Source organism: Aythya ferina (genome assembly GCF_964211825.1).
Source record: "Aythya ferina genome assembly, chromosome: 8".
Lineage (NCBI taxonomy): Eukaryota > Metazoa > Chordata > Aves > Anseriformes > Anatidae > Aythya > Aythya ferina.
In genome coordinates this window covers 10,791,751-10,805,768 of record NC_140304.1, presented here as the reverse complement: position 1 = coordinate 10,805,768, position 14,018 = coordinate 10,791,751, and the positions used below count along the sequence as shown (strand labels likewise).

General features: G+C 49.0%; 2 protein-coding genes across 7 annotated transcripts in view; one reads left to right on the top strand and one right to left on the bottom strand.

Moving 5' to 3' along the window:
* The window catches only part of LOC311440345 (uncharacterized protein), a 124,067-nt gene that overhangs the window by 99,913 nt on the left and 10,136 nt on the right, over window positions 1–14,018 (top strand). For 2 of the 6 annotated variants that reach the window (XR_014695346.1, XR_014695347.1), the window contains exon 1: window positions 3,644–4,357. The exons of the other annotated variants lie outside the window; for them this stretch is intronic. The gene's annotated coding sequence lies outside the window, so the exon portion shown is untranslated. Of the gene's footprint in view, window positions 1–3,643; window positions 4,358–14,018 lie in introns of those variants that run through there. 6 annotated transcript variants of the gene reach the window in all.
* Window positions 591–12,725, bottom strand: TNFSF4 (TNF superfamily member 4). Its single transcript, XM_084527130.1, has 4 exons — window positions 12,300–12,725; window positions 8,387–10,055; window positions 4,093–4,135; window positions 591–2,750 (listed from the first exon to the last, which is right to left on the bottom strand). Exons 2-4 carry the CDS (start codon window positions 8,597–8,599, stop codon window positions 2,392–2,394), a joined length of 615 nt encoding a protein of 204 aa, XP_084383256.1. The 5' UTR covers window positions 8,600–10,055; window positions 12,300–12,725; the 3' UTR covers window positions 591–2,391.

Below are 14,018 nucleotides of genomic sequence, written 5' to 3'. Positions count from 1 at the left end.
GGGCACTTCCATCAGCTTTGCCACCATGTCCCTTGTTTTACATGGGCAGGGAGTGGGAAAGAGGTGAGATAAAGGAAGGGATACACAGTTTATGCAGTAGTGTGGCTCAAACGAGATGCAGCAGCAGTTGAGATTACTTTAAAATTGTGGAGGAGTCAGTAATTACTGGCTGATGACTGTATGCTGTGTAATGGGTCTCATGGGAAGGCCTTTGAGGCACAGGTCAGGAGGTCCCCGTGAGTCTGGGAAGCAGAGCGCCCTGTCCCTCCGGAGTCGGAGACTTTCTCCAGCAGCTGCCAGCTCCAGGCCTTGCACTTCAGCAGCTCACGCTGCAGCCATCTCTGAGGGGAGACCCAAAACCTCAGCACAGTGATGTGGATGAACAGAGCTGTAAGATGCAACTCTAGCACCATCTACAAGCTCCTACGAGGCCATAACAACCCCGAGAGCAAAACTGAACATTTCTCCTGTGCAGGAGACTCAACTTTGTGGAGAAAGGGGCTGCAAGACACGAACAGAAGCTGATGGCTTTCAGAAGCTGAAACTTACTGGTGAGGATAATTAGTCCCTTGAGTAATTAAGCTCTGGAATGGAATTGTTTCAACCTTTATTTGAAGACAAGTGTGTGTACATGTATATGTAGGTCAGAGGAATCAGTGTGTGAAAGTTTCTTGCAGTTTTTATACTGGTGAACACGTCTGCTCAAAGACAGGGAAATGGATAATTCAGCAGGGTCCCCCCCTCCCTCGAGACACCGCGAGGTCAAAAAGAAAAGTTTTATTAGCTTTTATGGAAGGAAACACATTCTCACTTCAGCTGAGGAGTGTGACAACACCCAGCTGGGGTCTGAGTTCCGGTGCCTGGCAGTGCCAGTCAGGAGTAAAAGCCCCAAATGCCCCTCACAGCTGGGGAGCAGCACCCTGTGGGCACAAGCCAGCCCACAGACTCTCAGTCCTGAGAAAGAGCTGAGTAACTGCTTCAGCCAGGGAGGTTTCCCCTGGGGCTGGGGAGGGATGTTTGTAAAACCTGCCCACAGCACTGTAATATGCATGGGAAAAGCTCACCGAGCCCCAGATTTCCTAAGCTGCCTTTAACACCTGTGCCTGCAGGAGCGGGTGGCCAGGGAGCCGAGGCAGGCGGCAGCACGGTGCCCACGGAGAGCAAAGCTCCAGAGCACCAGGAGGATCTGCAAAGAGCTCAGCGCCGACAGCCTGAAGTCTCAGCCCTTCCCAGTGTTTCTAAGAGACGTGAAGTAACATTCGTATGCCTGTAGTATAAATACATAAATAGTTTTAAACAATAGACTTCAGAGTGCACAGTCAGCGGGCAACTGCTGAAATGTTGCTGGGATTCACTGGGAGCCAGGCGGTCAACTCGCCCTTGGAGTCTGCCCCACTTCAATGGCTGAGAGCACTCTGTCCCTCGACTCTGGCAGAAGCCAGGCAGGTCAGTGCACGGGCACTTTGTGGAGGTTGGGCCCGTGAACCTCTCCGAGGTGAGCACCTTGGCAGCAAGGGCTCTGCTGCAGGACCTGTGTGAATCCTCCCAGCAATGCGCAGGTTGCACTCGGTCCATTAGAGAGAACCCACCAGACTGGAAGCCTTCATCCTTCTCTTCCAAATTTTGTGTGCCTGGATCATTTTTTGGTTGAGCCAGTCTGCATGTGTCTGCCTGAGGGAGATTGTCCTTCAACTTAACACCTCTGAGAGCTGGTGTCAAGATGTAAATGTCCTACCAGACACTCCCTTGGCTCAGGCTTCAGTGCTCTGCCAGAGCTGGAACAGCCAGCAAGCCTCCTCTCTCAAAAGCTGTTCCTAGAGATCTCACAGTCATTGCAGGGCCTGTGTTCCTGCTGTCCAGTGCAGTCAGATCGCTGCAAAGAAAGTCCCTTGCTGCCTCTTTCCCTTCTCCTGCCTTGCCAGGCAAAGGGCTGCTAAGCAGATCTGTTCTCCTCATTCTCCAAATCTCTTTAAGACACTCGAGGTGTCTTCCTGATTTAACAGACCTTTATTTTAGCAAATATACAGAGCGTTTGTACTATATGCAGATACTGTCAAATAAATAGAGAAACCCAGAGGTTCTCTGAATATGAGCTAAGCGTGGGAGGCTTTCTTTGGCTTTCATCTCTGTTTTCCTTGAGGACTTCACACGTGCCTTTCTCCAGCATCAGAAAGATCCATCCTACTGCATAGAGCTCCAGAGGCGTGCACTACATAAAGCCCATTTGCACTGTGATTTACCTGCACTCCCGCTGAGGCTTTCCACAGCCCCAAAAGGGGAGGCTAGAGCAGTCTGCCTGTCCAAGTACAGCCTGTGAGAATGAGTCTCCCACGTGTGAACGTATCAGTAGGAAAGGCTGTACTTTACAAGTTACATTTCATGCGTCATCTTCTACAGGTTGCAAAAGTCGGATTTTAGTAGCACAAGGCTAAATGACAACTCCATGACAGTGACATTCAAGCTGGTCCACAGGGTGATGTTTTCTCCGGAAAACAAGTAGAGTATCGTGACAAGATCTACCGTGCTGCTGCTGCCCTGGATGGTTTGCTCCCAGAAGGGCTTATCGTTCTTGTTTTCCGTCTTCCGCATCATCAGCTTCAGTGAGCTGTTGTCATCCAGGTCTGAGGAAAGCTTGGCCCACAGGGACACCAGGTAGGGGCCGTCACAAGTGATCTTGACGGAGCCGTTCTGGGTATGAATGGAGCCTAACTCTGCACTGAAATTCATGGCCACTCCTTTGATGCTTTCACCTGGAATGGAAGAGAGGAAAGATGATCCCGTGAAGACAAAAGTCTTCTTGGAAGGGGGCAGTTTTGTACAGACTGCCTGCAGGAAGGGTGGAAAAACATGGGAAAGGCAGAGGCTGAACTAGAGAATAGGGCAGACTGAAGCTGGGATATCACCCATTCTAGACATGCGCAGTCTGCAGTGGAATTTTCCAGGTTCCCATTCCTGAGCAAGCTGTGCTTTGTACTAAATCTTCAGTTTATATGAATTATTCCTCCATGTTTCTGTTTATACACTATTTATTTGCTGTATTGCTTAATTACAGTACAGATGTATTTACGTAAGTAAGGCATCCCCGTGAGTTTAGAAAATACAGCTTCCTCGACAGCACAGAAAATAAAAACAGTAAATAAGAGGAGAGGAATGTTATCAAAGCTGGAAGAGAGAGGAAAAGAGCTTTTTCTGGGTGGGTAACAAAATTCCCTGTCTTTTGTTGGGGTATTTTTTGAGAAGACTGGATAAAAAACAGTGTAGAAAGGAACAGAAGAAATAAATGTACATGGAGCAGAATCAAGGAAATTAAACCAAAACTCTGTCATGAAAGGTTTACTCCTGGAACGAGCAGTGACAGTTCCCAGAGCTACTCTGGAAACATCCCCCTGCTGTGCCATGGAAGGGCTGACACCCTGGGGATGCTGACGAGAAAACTTCACCAGAAGGTCTCCTGTCAGGCAACACAGCTGCTCCGGGCTGAGGGCAATTTCTCAAGCTCTTTTTTTTTCTCTAGAATCATGTGTTTCTATTAGGTTAGCTTCATTGTGACCCTCCTAATATTCCCTGAAGGTAAAACTGCCAGCAATGTTTTAAGTACGACTTGAAAATTTTAGTCACTCCTATTGCTGAGGTATGTCACGGGGCAAAACACACAATGTGCTCAGCACGCAGAGCGCTGCTATTTCTGCCACCCTTCCCCAGGAAATCATTTACATTTTTCATAAATCAGGAAATCATTTACTTGTTTCAGAAATACCCCAAGAACATGCTGTGCGTACTCAGTAAATTCTCAAAAATGCGTTTTTTGTACTTTCACAGAGCGAATGCTTGCTTCAGTGTGTAAGTACGGACTGCAGAAAGCCACTCCAATTTCCCATGTTTCTTCCCCTCAGGGAAAACCCCGATGTTTGGTTTTGCACCTCGCAGCTCTGCCCCTCTTCCCCCAGCTCTCCTGGCCCCGTCCTCTGCCACCGCCGTGACACCAAGAGCTTCACAGCCCGACGGGCAGCTGGAGCCCCTGGGGCACCGAAGGGACCTGTCCAGGAAGCATGAGCAGCACCCCGAGGGTCCCCGGCCCGGCCGCCCACCCACCTGTGTAGCGGATGAAGGTCCACGGGACTTTGTCACTTTGAGGCTGAAAAAAAGGAAGAGAAATCCTCGTTAATGCAGCGGGGCTATCGCTTCTGCCGCTTTCGCTTTTGTTTCCCCGCTGGGAGTGGGGCTAGCTATACACCTTATCCTATTAGCGTCATTAGTATGATAAAGTGCCACTTTAGAGTGCTTCCCTGCCAGTCCAACCTTCAGCTGGGTGCTGAGCACACCAGGGAGATTTGGTCCCGCTTGGAAAAACATCCAGGTGAGCATTATGAAGCCGAGCTAAGCAGCAGGGAAGGACTTTGGGGTACATGAGCTCCTTGAGCCTGGCCGGCAGCCAGGGGTGCCCATCAGCAGAGCTGGCTGAGCCCCAGTGTGGCACCCTCGTGCTGCAGGGCTCCAAGGGGTGGGTCTGGAGTTATATGGGCACAGAGCAAGAGCTCTCGGTGCATTCCTTGTCCTCTGGGTCAGGCTGTTACAGGATGCATGGCTCCCAGTGGCTCCTTTACAAGGGCACTAAGGCATGATTAAAACTGGTTTGCATTTTATGAGAAAAAGTGAATGCAAGTGCAGAAATATGTATCTTACTGATCAGATATGCAAAACACCAAGCTTCTATATTAGATTTTTAAATCTGAACTTTGCATCTCAAACCCATCTCTCATCTTAACCACAGGAGGCCCAAATCTGCAGTCTCTTCACAACCACAAGACTTCAGCATCTTGCCTGATTAAAGAGTGAAAGGTTGGGTTTGCTGCTGTGTTTTCTTCTCTTTACCTATTCCATAGGTTTCCAACGGGAAAGAGGGGCTGGTCAAATGTTTGTCAGGCTGCCTTTTATCTATTTAGCCCATTTGTTACAGAAACAAGAGCAGCCTTCTCACTCTGAGCAGAGAAATGGTGCTGGAAGTATCGGACTAGAGAGTGAGCATAGACAGGCAGCTCCGCAGGTTCAGTGCTGCACCCTGGCAGAGGCAAGCGGGGAAGGAAGGAGGTTAGAGCAAGACCTCTGTGACAGAGGGTGAGGTGGGTGCTGGCAGTGGGAAACCTCTGCTCTGGCACCCTCTAGTGATGCTACAGCTGATGCTCTGCTACTTGCACCACTGGCAAAGCTGGATTTGACTAAAGCTTTAGTTGCTTGATCACCCACAGGCTCTGGTGGAACCCTCCTCCGACATTACTGATCCTATCCGTCGCCTTGGCAGCTCAAGGCTATGCATATACTGTTTGTAGGTGCCTAAATGCTCAACTCTTTGGCTCAGCAGCTGGGATTTCCAGGTAGTTTCCCAAGAGATGACAGCTAAGCGCAAGGCTGCTGAGTTTCTGAGGTCAAACAGCATCTACTGCAAGCTGGCCGCTCCAGCCATCAGTGGGCAGAGCCTACTAACCACAGACAGGTTGGGGAACAAACTTGTGGCCATTGTAAGAATATCAGCCCCATTGTCACTACGACACACCGCATGTTTCACACGTCTCTGCTGGTTATTGCGCAATCTCAAAGGACTTTGCAATTAGCTCCCAATAAATTTTGCTGAGGAGAGAACTGATCCGTAGCACTGGGAGGGAGCCAGTATCAAAGTTGGTCACCCTCTTTCTCTGTTCTGCCTTGTAGTGACTGCATCAGTTTCCCTGCATCATTTACACATGGTTTCCACATCATGTTTGCCTGTTTGGGTTTCCTGAACATGAGATTTGGTGCGGCCGCTGCCAAAGACCTCCTGTTAAGGACATTGCTCCTAGCACGCTATGTCATGGCAGAAGTTTTAGGATTAGGTTTGTATTGCATAAAGGGCAAGCCCCTGGGGATGACAGCAAAGCACGGTAACTCAGAGGACTGCTGCAGTCATGGCCCTGAATGTCAGACAGACTGCGCAACTGTGTGCTGGAAGTGGCTTGTAACTGCTCCAAACCGGGAGATACTAGGATTATGGCCATACCTTCCTTACATACATTGAAACTCTGCAAAATTATTCACCCTGCACCTTTTCCTGCTCTGTTCAGGCAAAAACATCTTGTGATAGATCATTAGGAGCCTTTGAACATCCCACGCCTGCCCAAGGCATTTACCTTGCCTGCATCCACCACCGGGGAGTTTCATGCCCTCTGACTGTGCCTGCAAGTGGCCTGCCCTTGGTCTTTTCCCAGCTGCCTTGGCAAGAAGAGGTGACTCCAGCAGAGATGGGAACTCATGAGCACTGCAGATACAAAAGCTGACTACCGATCACTACCATTTTTAGTAGTTGTTCCTTTGGAAATCATAGCTGAGTCTTGCTTTTCAAGCTGCATTGTGATACAAACCAGCTTGCTGTACTTTTTTGTTAAGCGCAGTGCAGATGCTGTCTTTCTTGAACGTGTGTTGTTTGTGCTGTGTTTTCACTGAATACTCCAGGGTGTCTTTTTTTTTTTCGTATGACAAAAATAATTCGATGTGCTCTTGCTCTGAAAAAAGCACAGCTGTGTCTGGCTGTTACGGCTAGCGTGGCACTCTCCAGCCCTGGGAGCAGAAGGAGCTTCCCAAGAGCAGGGAAGTGACTTCTTGATCACTCCAGTGCTCAAGAGCCTGCCCTGAGAGTCAAGTCAGATTAATACTGCTCCTTCTGCTGTAGGCATTTATAAGGTCAGTCCACAGTTATCCTACAACACCCTGTAATTCCCATGCTATGAAATCCCCCCAGGTACAGCCTGGGAGACCTTTCCGCACAGCATGGTGCAGTCAGAGCAGGATGCCGTGGCTGTCTGCCTAGAATAATGGAAACCGGCTCTCAGCCTGTGCTCAACAAACATTTAAAACTGAAAGGGTCCTGTGGTGACTCCTAGAGCCTGGACTTTTCATCTGCTGCAGTCACTGCTCCCTGATCACCCTGATTCAGTCGTTTCTATTGAGGAAGGGAAACTCCAGGCCTGCACCGTGTACCTTTCCCAGCTGCTGGTGCCTCGGGTTTGTAGGGTTGACAGACAGCAGTGCTAGCCCCTGCCATCGTCCTTTGGAGGAGGAGGATTGGAGTTAACATTTTCACAGAATAGAGAGCTACTGAGAGACAAGGAGTCACAACCAGAGCGTGACCCCGGAGAGGTTTCTGCACCTAGAGCAGGGCAGGATAGCTTGGCCTTCTACATTGGCTTCCAGAGCAACTTCTCTCAATAAAAAAAAAATACTAAAAGGAGCAGAGCACTGAAGTGAATGAAATGTGTTATCTTTTAGTGGCATCAGAGCTATCATTCTGAAGTCTAACAAGTGCTGTGAGGTGCAAGCCAGTGAAACTTGCATGCAGCCTGAGAGTTTTCATTAAACAGCAGGGGACCCAGAGCACGAGGCCATCTCTCCCTTGCAGGGTTATACGCCTGGCTTGTTTCTCTGCCAAGCCTAAGTGGGAGTAAAGAGTGATCTCTGTTAAGATGAAGCAAAACATACTTTACAGTGTTAACCTAGCTCTTGGAGAAGATGTGGGAGGAGAAGTAACTAGTGCATAAGCGACACCGAAATAGCAGCAAAAAGTTGTTGGCAATCCACCAGTTTGCAAACACACAAAAGAGGAAAACGTATTTGCTGCATTTTTTACTAAAATCTTGCAAGCCTCAGGCATTTCTCTTTTGTATATTGTTTGGAGTGGTGTTATGTATAAATGAAACTCTCTCTGGTCACGTAATCAGAGTCTGTCTCTCGTGTACACACAGAGGGGCACTTACTGTCCTCTGCAGATACAGATGACTACTCCCAGAGCCCAGCATGTGCACAGGCTGGGAGCACGGAAAGGTTTCATGGGTCTTGCTAGAGCAGTCACAAGCTAGCTTGCTTTCCAACATATCTACCTACACATATACTACATTTTAAAAGGTCAGAAGGTGATACGAGCAGCCTGGCTTCTGATCCTTCAACTTGTCCTTATTTAAAAGCAACCAGCTGCTCAGATGATCCCTTTTAATTAAAGCGAATACATGTGAGTCACTGCAAGTCAGCTCCAACAACAGCTGCTGATGTGGTGAGGCCAGAGCCACAAGGAGGCAGCCCTTGTCCCGTGGGGTTTGTTGGGCTCCGGCACTGCTGCGCAGAGTGCCTGCCTGGAATGAGCCCACCTCCTGACAACCTGGTCCCCAAAGCTCAACTTGGCAATACTGGGAGTTGTTTTGAGGGCAAAAGATATAAAAAACGAGCAATAATTATTAAGGAATGCATTCAATACCTGTGGCTAGAATAGGGTAAGCCTAAAAGCTTTTTTTTTTTCTTTTCTTACAAAAAAGCCCATACAAAAGTTTACAGGCCAGCAGAGAACGGGTGGAACACGAGCTCTTACCGTCGGGAGTTGCGGAGAGTCTAGACCAAGATAAACCAAGCAGGCAAGCAGTAATATCCACTGAGCAGCCGCGGACACGAGGTGCAGCGTGTTCCTCCTAACCTGCCCTCTTTTCCAGCTCTTCCACTCATCGCCACTCATGCCCGCAGGTTCTCTTTCGCAGTCCATCTGATTGTCTTGCTTTCTCAGCTCTGCGTCTGGCTGTCCGTCCATCGCAGCCACACTGCCAGCAAGCACAGCCTGGGGAGCACGGGGCAGAAGAGATAGGTGCTCCTGTCCCAGGGGCAGAAATGAAATGAACACAGTGCCTTCAGGAGAGGGTTTTATGTGCACCAAGAAGCAGGCGGGGGAACTTCTTTGTGACTAATCTGAATTTCCCCTTCCTTTCTTTCTTTCTTTCTTTCTTTCTTTCTTTTCTTTTTTTTTTTTTTTTTTTTTTTTTCTTTGGTGAACGTGGGGGCTGATTTGTTGCATCCCAGTTCAGTTTTGAGTAAGGCCCTTTGAAAGTAGAGAAGTGTTTATGTCTTTCATAACTTCAGCTGTAAATCTCTTAATATATACATGACATTTCCAACAATAACTAAGAGTTGGATGGACACTGATCTCTTTGCTCAATCTTTTGACAGTAAAAACTCTCATCTTCCTGTTCAGCCTCAGGTTGGGGGTTTACAGGGCTGTCTGCCTCCCTTGTGGGTAGTATATGATGCTGCTGAAATCTCTTTGCAATAAAGGACCAATTAATAGGAGGAGATGTGAGTGAGACAGGTAGGCAGCATAAAGAACTAGAGCCAAAAATGTGCACCCTCCATTTCTCCTCACCTTTGTCTTCTAGCTTTATGGCCGTGGGATGCCGCATGAAACTTAAGAGGGAGAAAATGGAGAACTACTCTGGGAACATCCCTTTTTGCACTCAGTGAAACCTGCAGTCTGGGGAAGGCACTTGGAGGGACGCCCCTGGGCCATGCAGGTTTCCCTTGTGGAAGAGGATTGCCTGTTTCTTGGGACACCAAGAACTTGAAATGCAATTTTTCCTATATGTGTCTAAGGGATTGTATTAAACGCTCCTCTGTTGTCTCTCTTCCCAGCACCTTCCTGTTGCTTGGTCGTCTTGCGACATTCATGTGTGACACAGGGAGCTGATGCAGGTCAGTTGTCCACAGCAAGGACCATCTCCTGTGCTCATTTCAGTTGACAGGCTTCGTACCCTCTTTTGGGGCCATCCAGCACTGCTCTTTCCACCAAGCTTTCAGCCAGATTTTTTCTGCTGTAAATTAGCATTTTGCAGCTGAAGTCAGGTGCTACCTCCTCCTGCTGAGGATCGGGCCCATTGGGAGTGTTTCATGTGTGTGTCTTTCAGGGTTGAGTTGTCAGAAGGTTTCCCTTCCCAAAATGTTTTCTCTCAGTCACAAGGCACGTGTCCTTTTGTCAAACATGTACCCTGCATGCACAGAAAGCAAGGGTAATGTTCTTTCATGTCTTTTTCCATTTGGGCAAGGAAATTTGTTATAAACATGAACTGAACAAACTGGGGAGTGCAGCAGTTGGGTAAGCAAACTGCTATGAGGACACCGAGCTCTCAACCCACTTGTTCTTGAAAAATAACCTCCGAGTTGCCAAAAGCTGATAGATCAAGTCGGTAATGCACTCTGGTATTCGTCTCAAGAACAACCTGAAAATCATGGAAACATACAGAAAAATGTTCAGCTTTTGAATTTTCCATTTTTTGGGTGCATAGAAATTCCAATCCCGCTTTTGCCAGCGGCCATTCACCAGAGGTGCTGGAACCTCAGGCTGAGCCACAGCTCACCGAACCTCCCTAGCCTTCTTTCCTCATCCCCAAATATGACAGCAGCAATGGTGAGAGGAGTTGGTGCTGCTTCTGGCACGTCTTGGGGCAGACCCCATTGCTCACGGTCCCCACGGCCGAAGCAGGCAGGCACGGAGGAGCACCATGGGGCCAGAGGTGCCCCGTACCTGCCTTCCTACCTGCAGCGAGAGCCGCCAGCGAGTGACTGCAGAGGCAGCCGGCTGCAGGTCTTGCACAGCCTACCAGCAATTTTGTGTGTATTTCAGTGGGGAATCACAGAAAGAGAGAGCAATCATCACACCACGCCTGCCTTCCTGGAAGAGCAAACATTGCTGTGTGCCAGAGCAGCTCCGCCAGGGTTGTTGCTCTGCTCCGCGCTCTCCCTCCCTGCTTCCTCCAGGAAAGGAAACTCAGATTTGCTGACACTGCTTAGTTTCTGCAAAAATGCCGGGGGTGCCAAGCTGAGACATTCCCAGCTCGTGTGATCCCATAACTCACATTTCTGGGCGAGCCTCTGAAGCAGACATTCTCTCTCGCCCATCTCCCTCCCTGACTTTGGATTTTGCACTGGTTTTGTTTCTAAAAGAATGTACCCTGAAAATGTGGGTGGAGGTTGTGCATATGTATTTCTGAAATTGCCTCGTCATTTCTGTACTCCCCCAGTGCAAGTGTCGCTCAGCATGGGTTAACAACATGGGTAGCACCGCGGATCGAAAGCTACATTTCAAGTAATGTCTCTGGCATCGTGTCCGAAACAGGAAAGAGGACAGCTCATTCAGCAGCAGCATGAACACCTATGCACAGCCTTCCGTAGCTGTAATCACCTTCATCTTGTCCGCCTGCCTTGCCTACGAAAACCCAAATGCATGCAGATTTGGTGGCTTCAGATGTGTGCTACCAGAGCTCCTGCCTGCCCTCCTAGAGGAAACTTTCCTGGCCTTCCTCACCCTTACGCACCTCAAACTGGCTGCACATGCTCAGCAGCTGCCGAAATTGGCTGCATTGAGCAAAATTATTTTGATGAGGGAGGTGGGGGCAAGCTCTTTTCCACAGAGAGCCCAGGCTGGGGACTCTTGGGGTTTTGCTTGGGGTTTTGCCCTTTCCAGTCATCACTTCATTCTTAGACTTAGGGAAGACTTAGGTGGCTCGGGGGCTCCGTGAGCCTGTGGGCGCTCTGCAGCAGCCTCTGGTTGCTTGGGCATTTCAGTGATTTTCCAGAGAAACGCCTCGCGGTGCCACTTGCAGCAACATTATTCCAGCAAGGACTGAAGGAAACCAGAGTTTGCTATGTGTGGCTTGCTTTTATTTATTTATTTATTCCTATGAGAGTCCTATCTGTTACATTAAGCTATTTCTGAGCTTTCCCAGACCAGAGAGCTGGAGGTTTTAAAACCTTGGCTGAAGCACGTCGGTCAAGGTCGAGGCTAGATCCTGCAGTGTCACCTCTGTACCAGGTCTCAGAGCCCCAGCCTGGCAGCGTCCCTGTGCCACGGGGCCATGGGGCTGCTGTATTTTGGGAGAGGGTAAAAAACATCCTGACCATGGACACAGCTCCTGGCCCGCAGGGAACATTCCACACGTGTGGGGTCTAAGGCCTGACAGACCCTATGGGCACCCTCCTCCTCGCTTAAGTTCCCATTTCCCAGGAAAGTACTCTCAGCACACCAAAAGGAGGAAATGGGGAGTTTTTTGGGACAGATGAACTGAACTTCTCAGAAGAACAGTGGAGCAACTGATCAAACTGTTTGTAAACATCTAGAAGGAAAAAGGAAACGTGGGTTTCCACAAACAAAAGCTCAGGGGGTCTTGTGTGGGACCAGGCAGCCCCTTGGGCAGAGGAGAAGCTGCGGGAATTCAGGGAGCCTTTAGGAAGAGCTTTAGGAAGAGCCTTAGGAAGGCTCTCTATTTCATAATGTTCATGAAGCACAGTCTGTACAAAGCTGTTGCTGGGTGGAAGTGGAGCTGTTTGCATGGTTATTGATGGTTTGGTGTCCAAGTGGAAGGACAGGGTGTGTTCTCCTCGGCCCTGCCCTGACTTCATCACTGCTCTGTGTTTCTGCACCGTGCTGGGCAGTGCTGCTGCTCCTTTGGAGGACAGGATCTTACCTGGAGACTGCAGGATCCCTTGGGAGCAGCAGTTTGTCCTGGTGCATGCCAGGAAGCCTGGGATGGGGTGAGGAAGAAGCACTTCATCTCGCAGCCCTTCCAGACACAAAACTTTGCTGCTGCCCCAGCCGTCCTGCACAGCCCGAGCTCAGCTCACAGGCAACATCAGAGCACGTGGGGCATGCTCACGGGTGAGATCTGGCCTCTCAGCTCTTCCTGGTGGTCTTTGCCTCTAACTTAAAGGGCTGACTTCCACGTGGAATAAATTCCTAGCAGAGCAGTGCTGTTGCTCTCATTGCTGCAGTGACGTAGCACACATCTGGTGCTGTGCTGTCCTCTTGTGTGCGGCTGCTTTCCACCAAGGCTGTCTTTGCCTCGAGGATAACCACTCGTACAGTTTGATGTGGCACAACAGTGGGAAAAGGCAAAGGAAACCTTGCAGTAATGTAAGAGGGGAAAAAAAAAAAGTCAAATATAACATAGACAGCATTTCCATCCAGGTCTCACTGCTCGGTGTGTACCTAGAGTGCTGCTCTCTTGTGTGCCCCAGCTAATGCTGTTTAATGCTTCTGTCCTCTCCAGAAATAATTTAACTGAGCTAGATTTGCTTATCAGGGTGAAAGATTTTTGCCTAAAAAGGTCATCAACTCCAGTTTCTTTGTCTCACAACCAAGTAAACTATTTTTCACCCTTGATTTCATTTCCGTGTGGCATTTTCTCCTGCTCCGTACAAATAGCCACTGGCTGATAATGCTTCAAGGATTTCTGCCAGCAGAGGCACCAAGCCAATAGGCAGGAAGTTGCATTAGTCAGGCTGCTTTTGGCAGTGTGAAATAGCGAAGGACATTGTGAAAAGACACAAATAAAAATGTGGACATTTAAGGGGAGGCAGGTTTTTTGGGGGAGATCCCCAAAGCATGCCCAGCCTCGCGAAGCGATGTTGCATTTTACTTTCCCGTGGCTCAATTCGTGGGCAGGCAGAAGGCTCAGCACCAAGGCAGTGCCTCACCCCAGAGCACCATGCTGGGATTTTTCCGAGGGAAAAATCAGCTTTACAGGAGCAGCAAAGCGAGCAGCCGACGGCTCCCCCCGGCACCCCACAGCAGCTGCCAGCTCTGCTGCTGCCCGCAGCCGTTTTCTCCTGGACTGTCACCTGCTCAGCCTCTGGCTGGACACCGCTCACCACAATTTCAGCTGAGTAGGCAGGGGCTGCGTGTTCGCTCTGACACCTTGACCTTTTAAAGGTCATACGGATTTCCCTTCATTTTTCTCTGTCGCTGCTTCAGTCAGAAATCACACCATAGCATACCATCAAACCATAAGATATCAGGAGAGAAAATCAAAGACATATTTTGCCATTTTTCTAGCAAAGAGAAACAACAATCTCTGGGGAAAAAAAAAAAAAAAAAAAAAAAAAAAAAAAAAAAAAAAAAAAAAGAAAAAGACGTAACTATGCAGCTCACATTTAGACAAGCTCTTGGACTCAGCCAGCTTCACTCCCAGTTAGAAAGCCCAGGGAGGAATGTGAAGCCAGTGATGCCCTGGGTAGTGTTAAGGATATGGTTTCTCTTGTGTGTCTGCCACTATCATCACTGGTCTGTCTGCTTCCCTTGGGAGCTCTTTGCTAAAAAATATGCTTCTGAAATCACTCCTCCTGCAAATGATGTTTTGCTGCAGCTCTTGATTCTTGTTGTGGGTCTGCAGCGTTGCATGAAAGAG

Excerpts from the sequence above, each read along its gene's own strand:
- TNFSF4 (XM_084527130.1), bottom strand. The coding sequence starts at position 8,599 with ATGGACGGACAGCCAGACGCAGAGCTGAGAAAGCAAGACAATCAGATG. Across the intron at positions 4,136-8,386 it reads ACTCTCCGCAACTCCCGACG|CCTCAAAGTGACAAAGTCCC; the intron begins GTAAGAGCTCGT and ends CCTTTTTTTCAG. Across the intron at positions 2,751-4,092 it reads GACCTTCATCCGCTACACAG|GTGAAAGCATCAAAGGAGTG; the intron begins GTGGGTGGGCGG and ends CTTCCATTCCAG.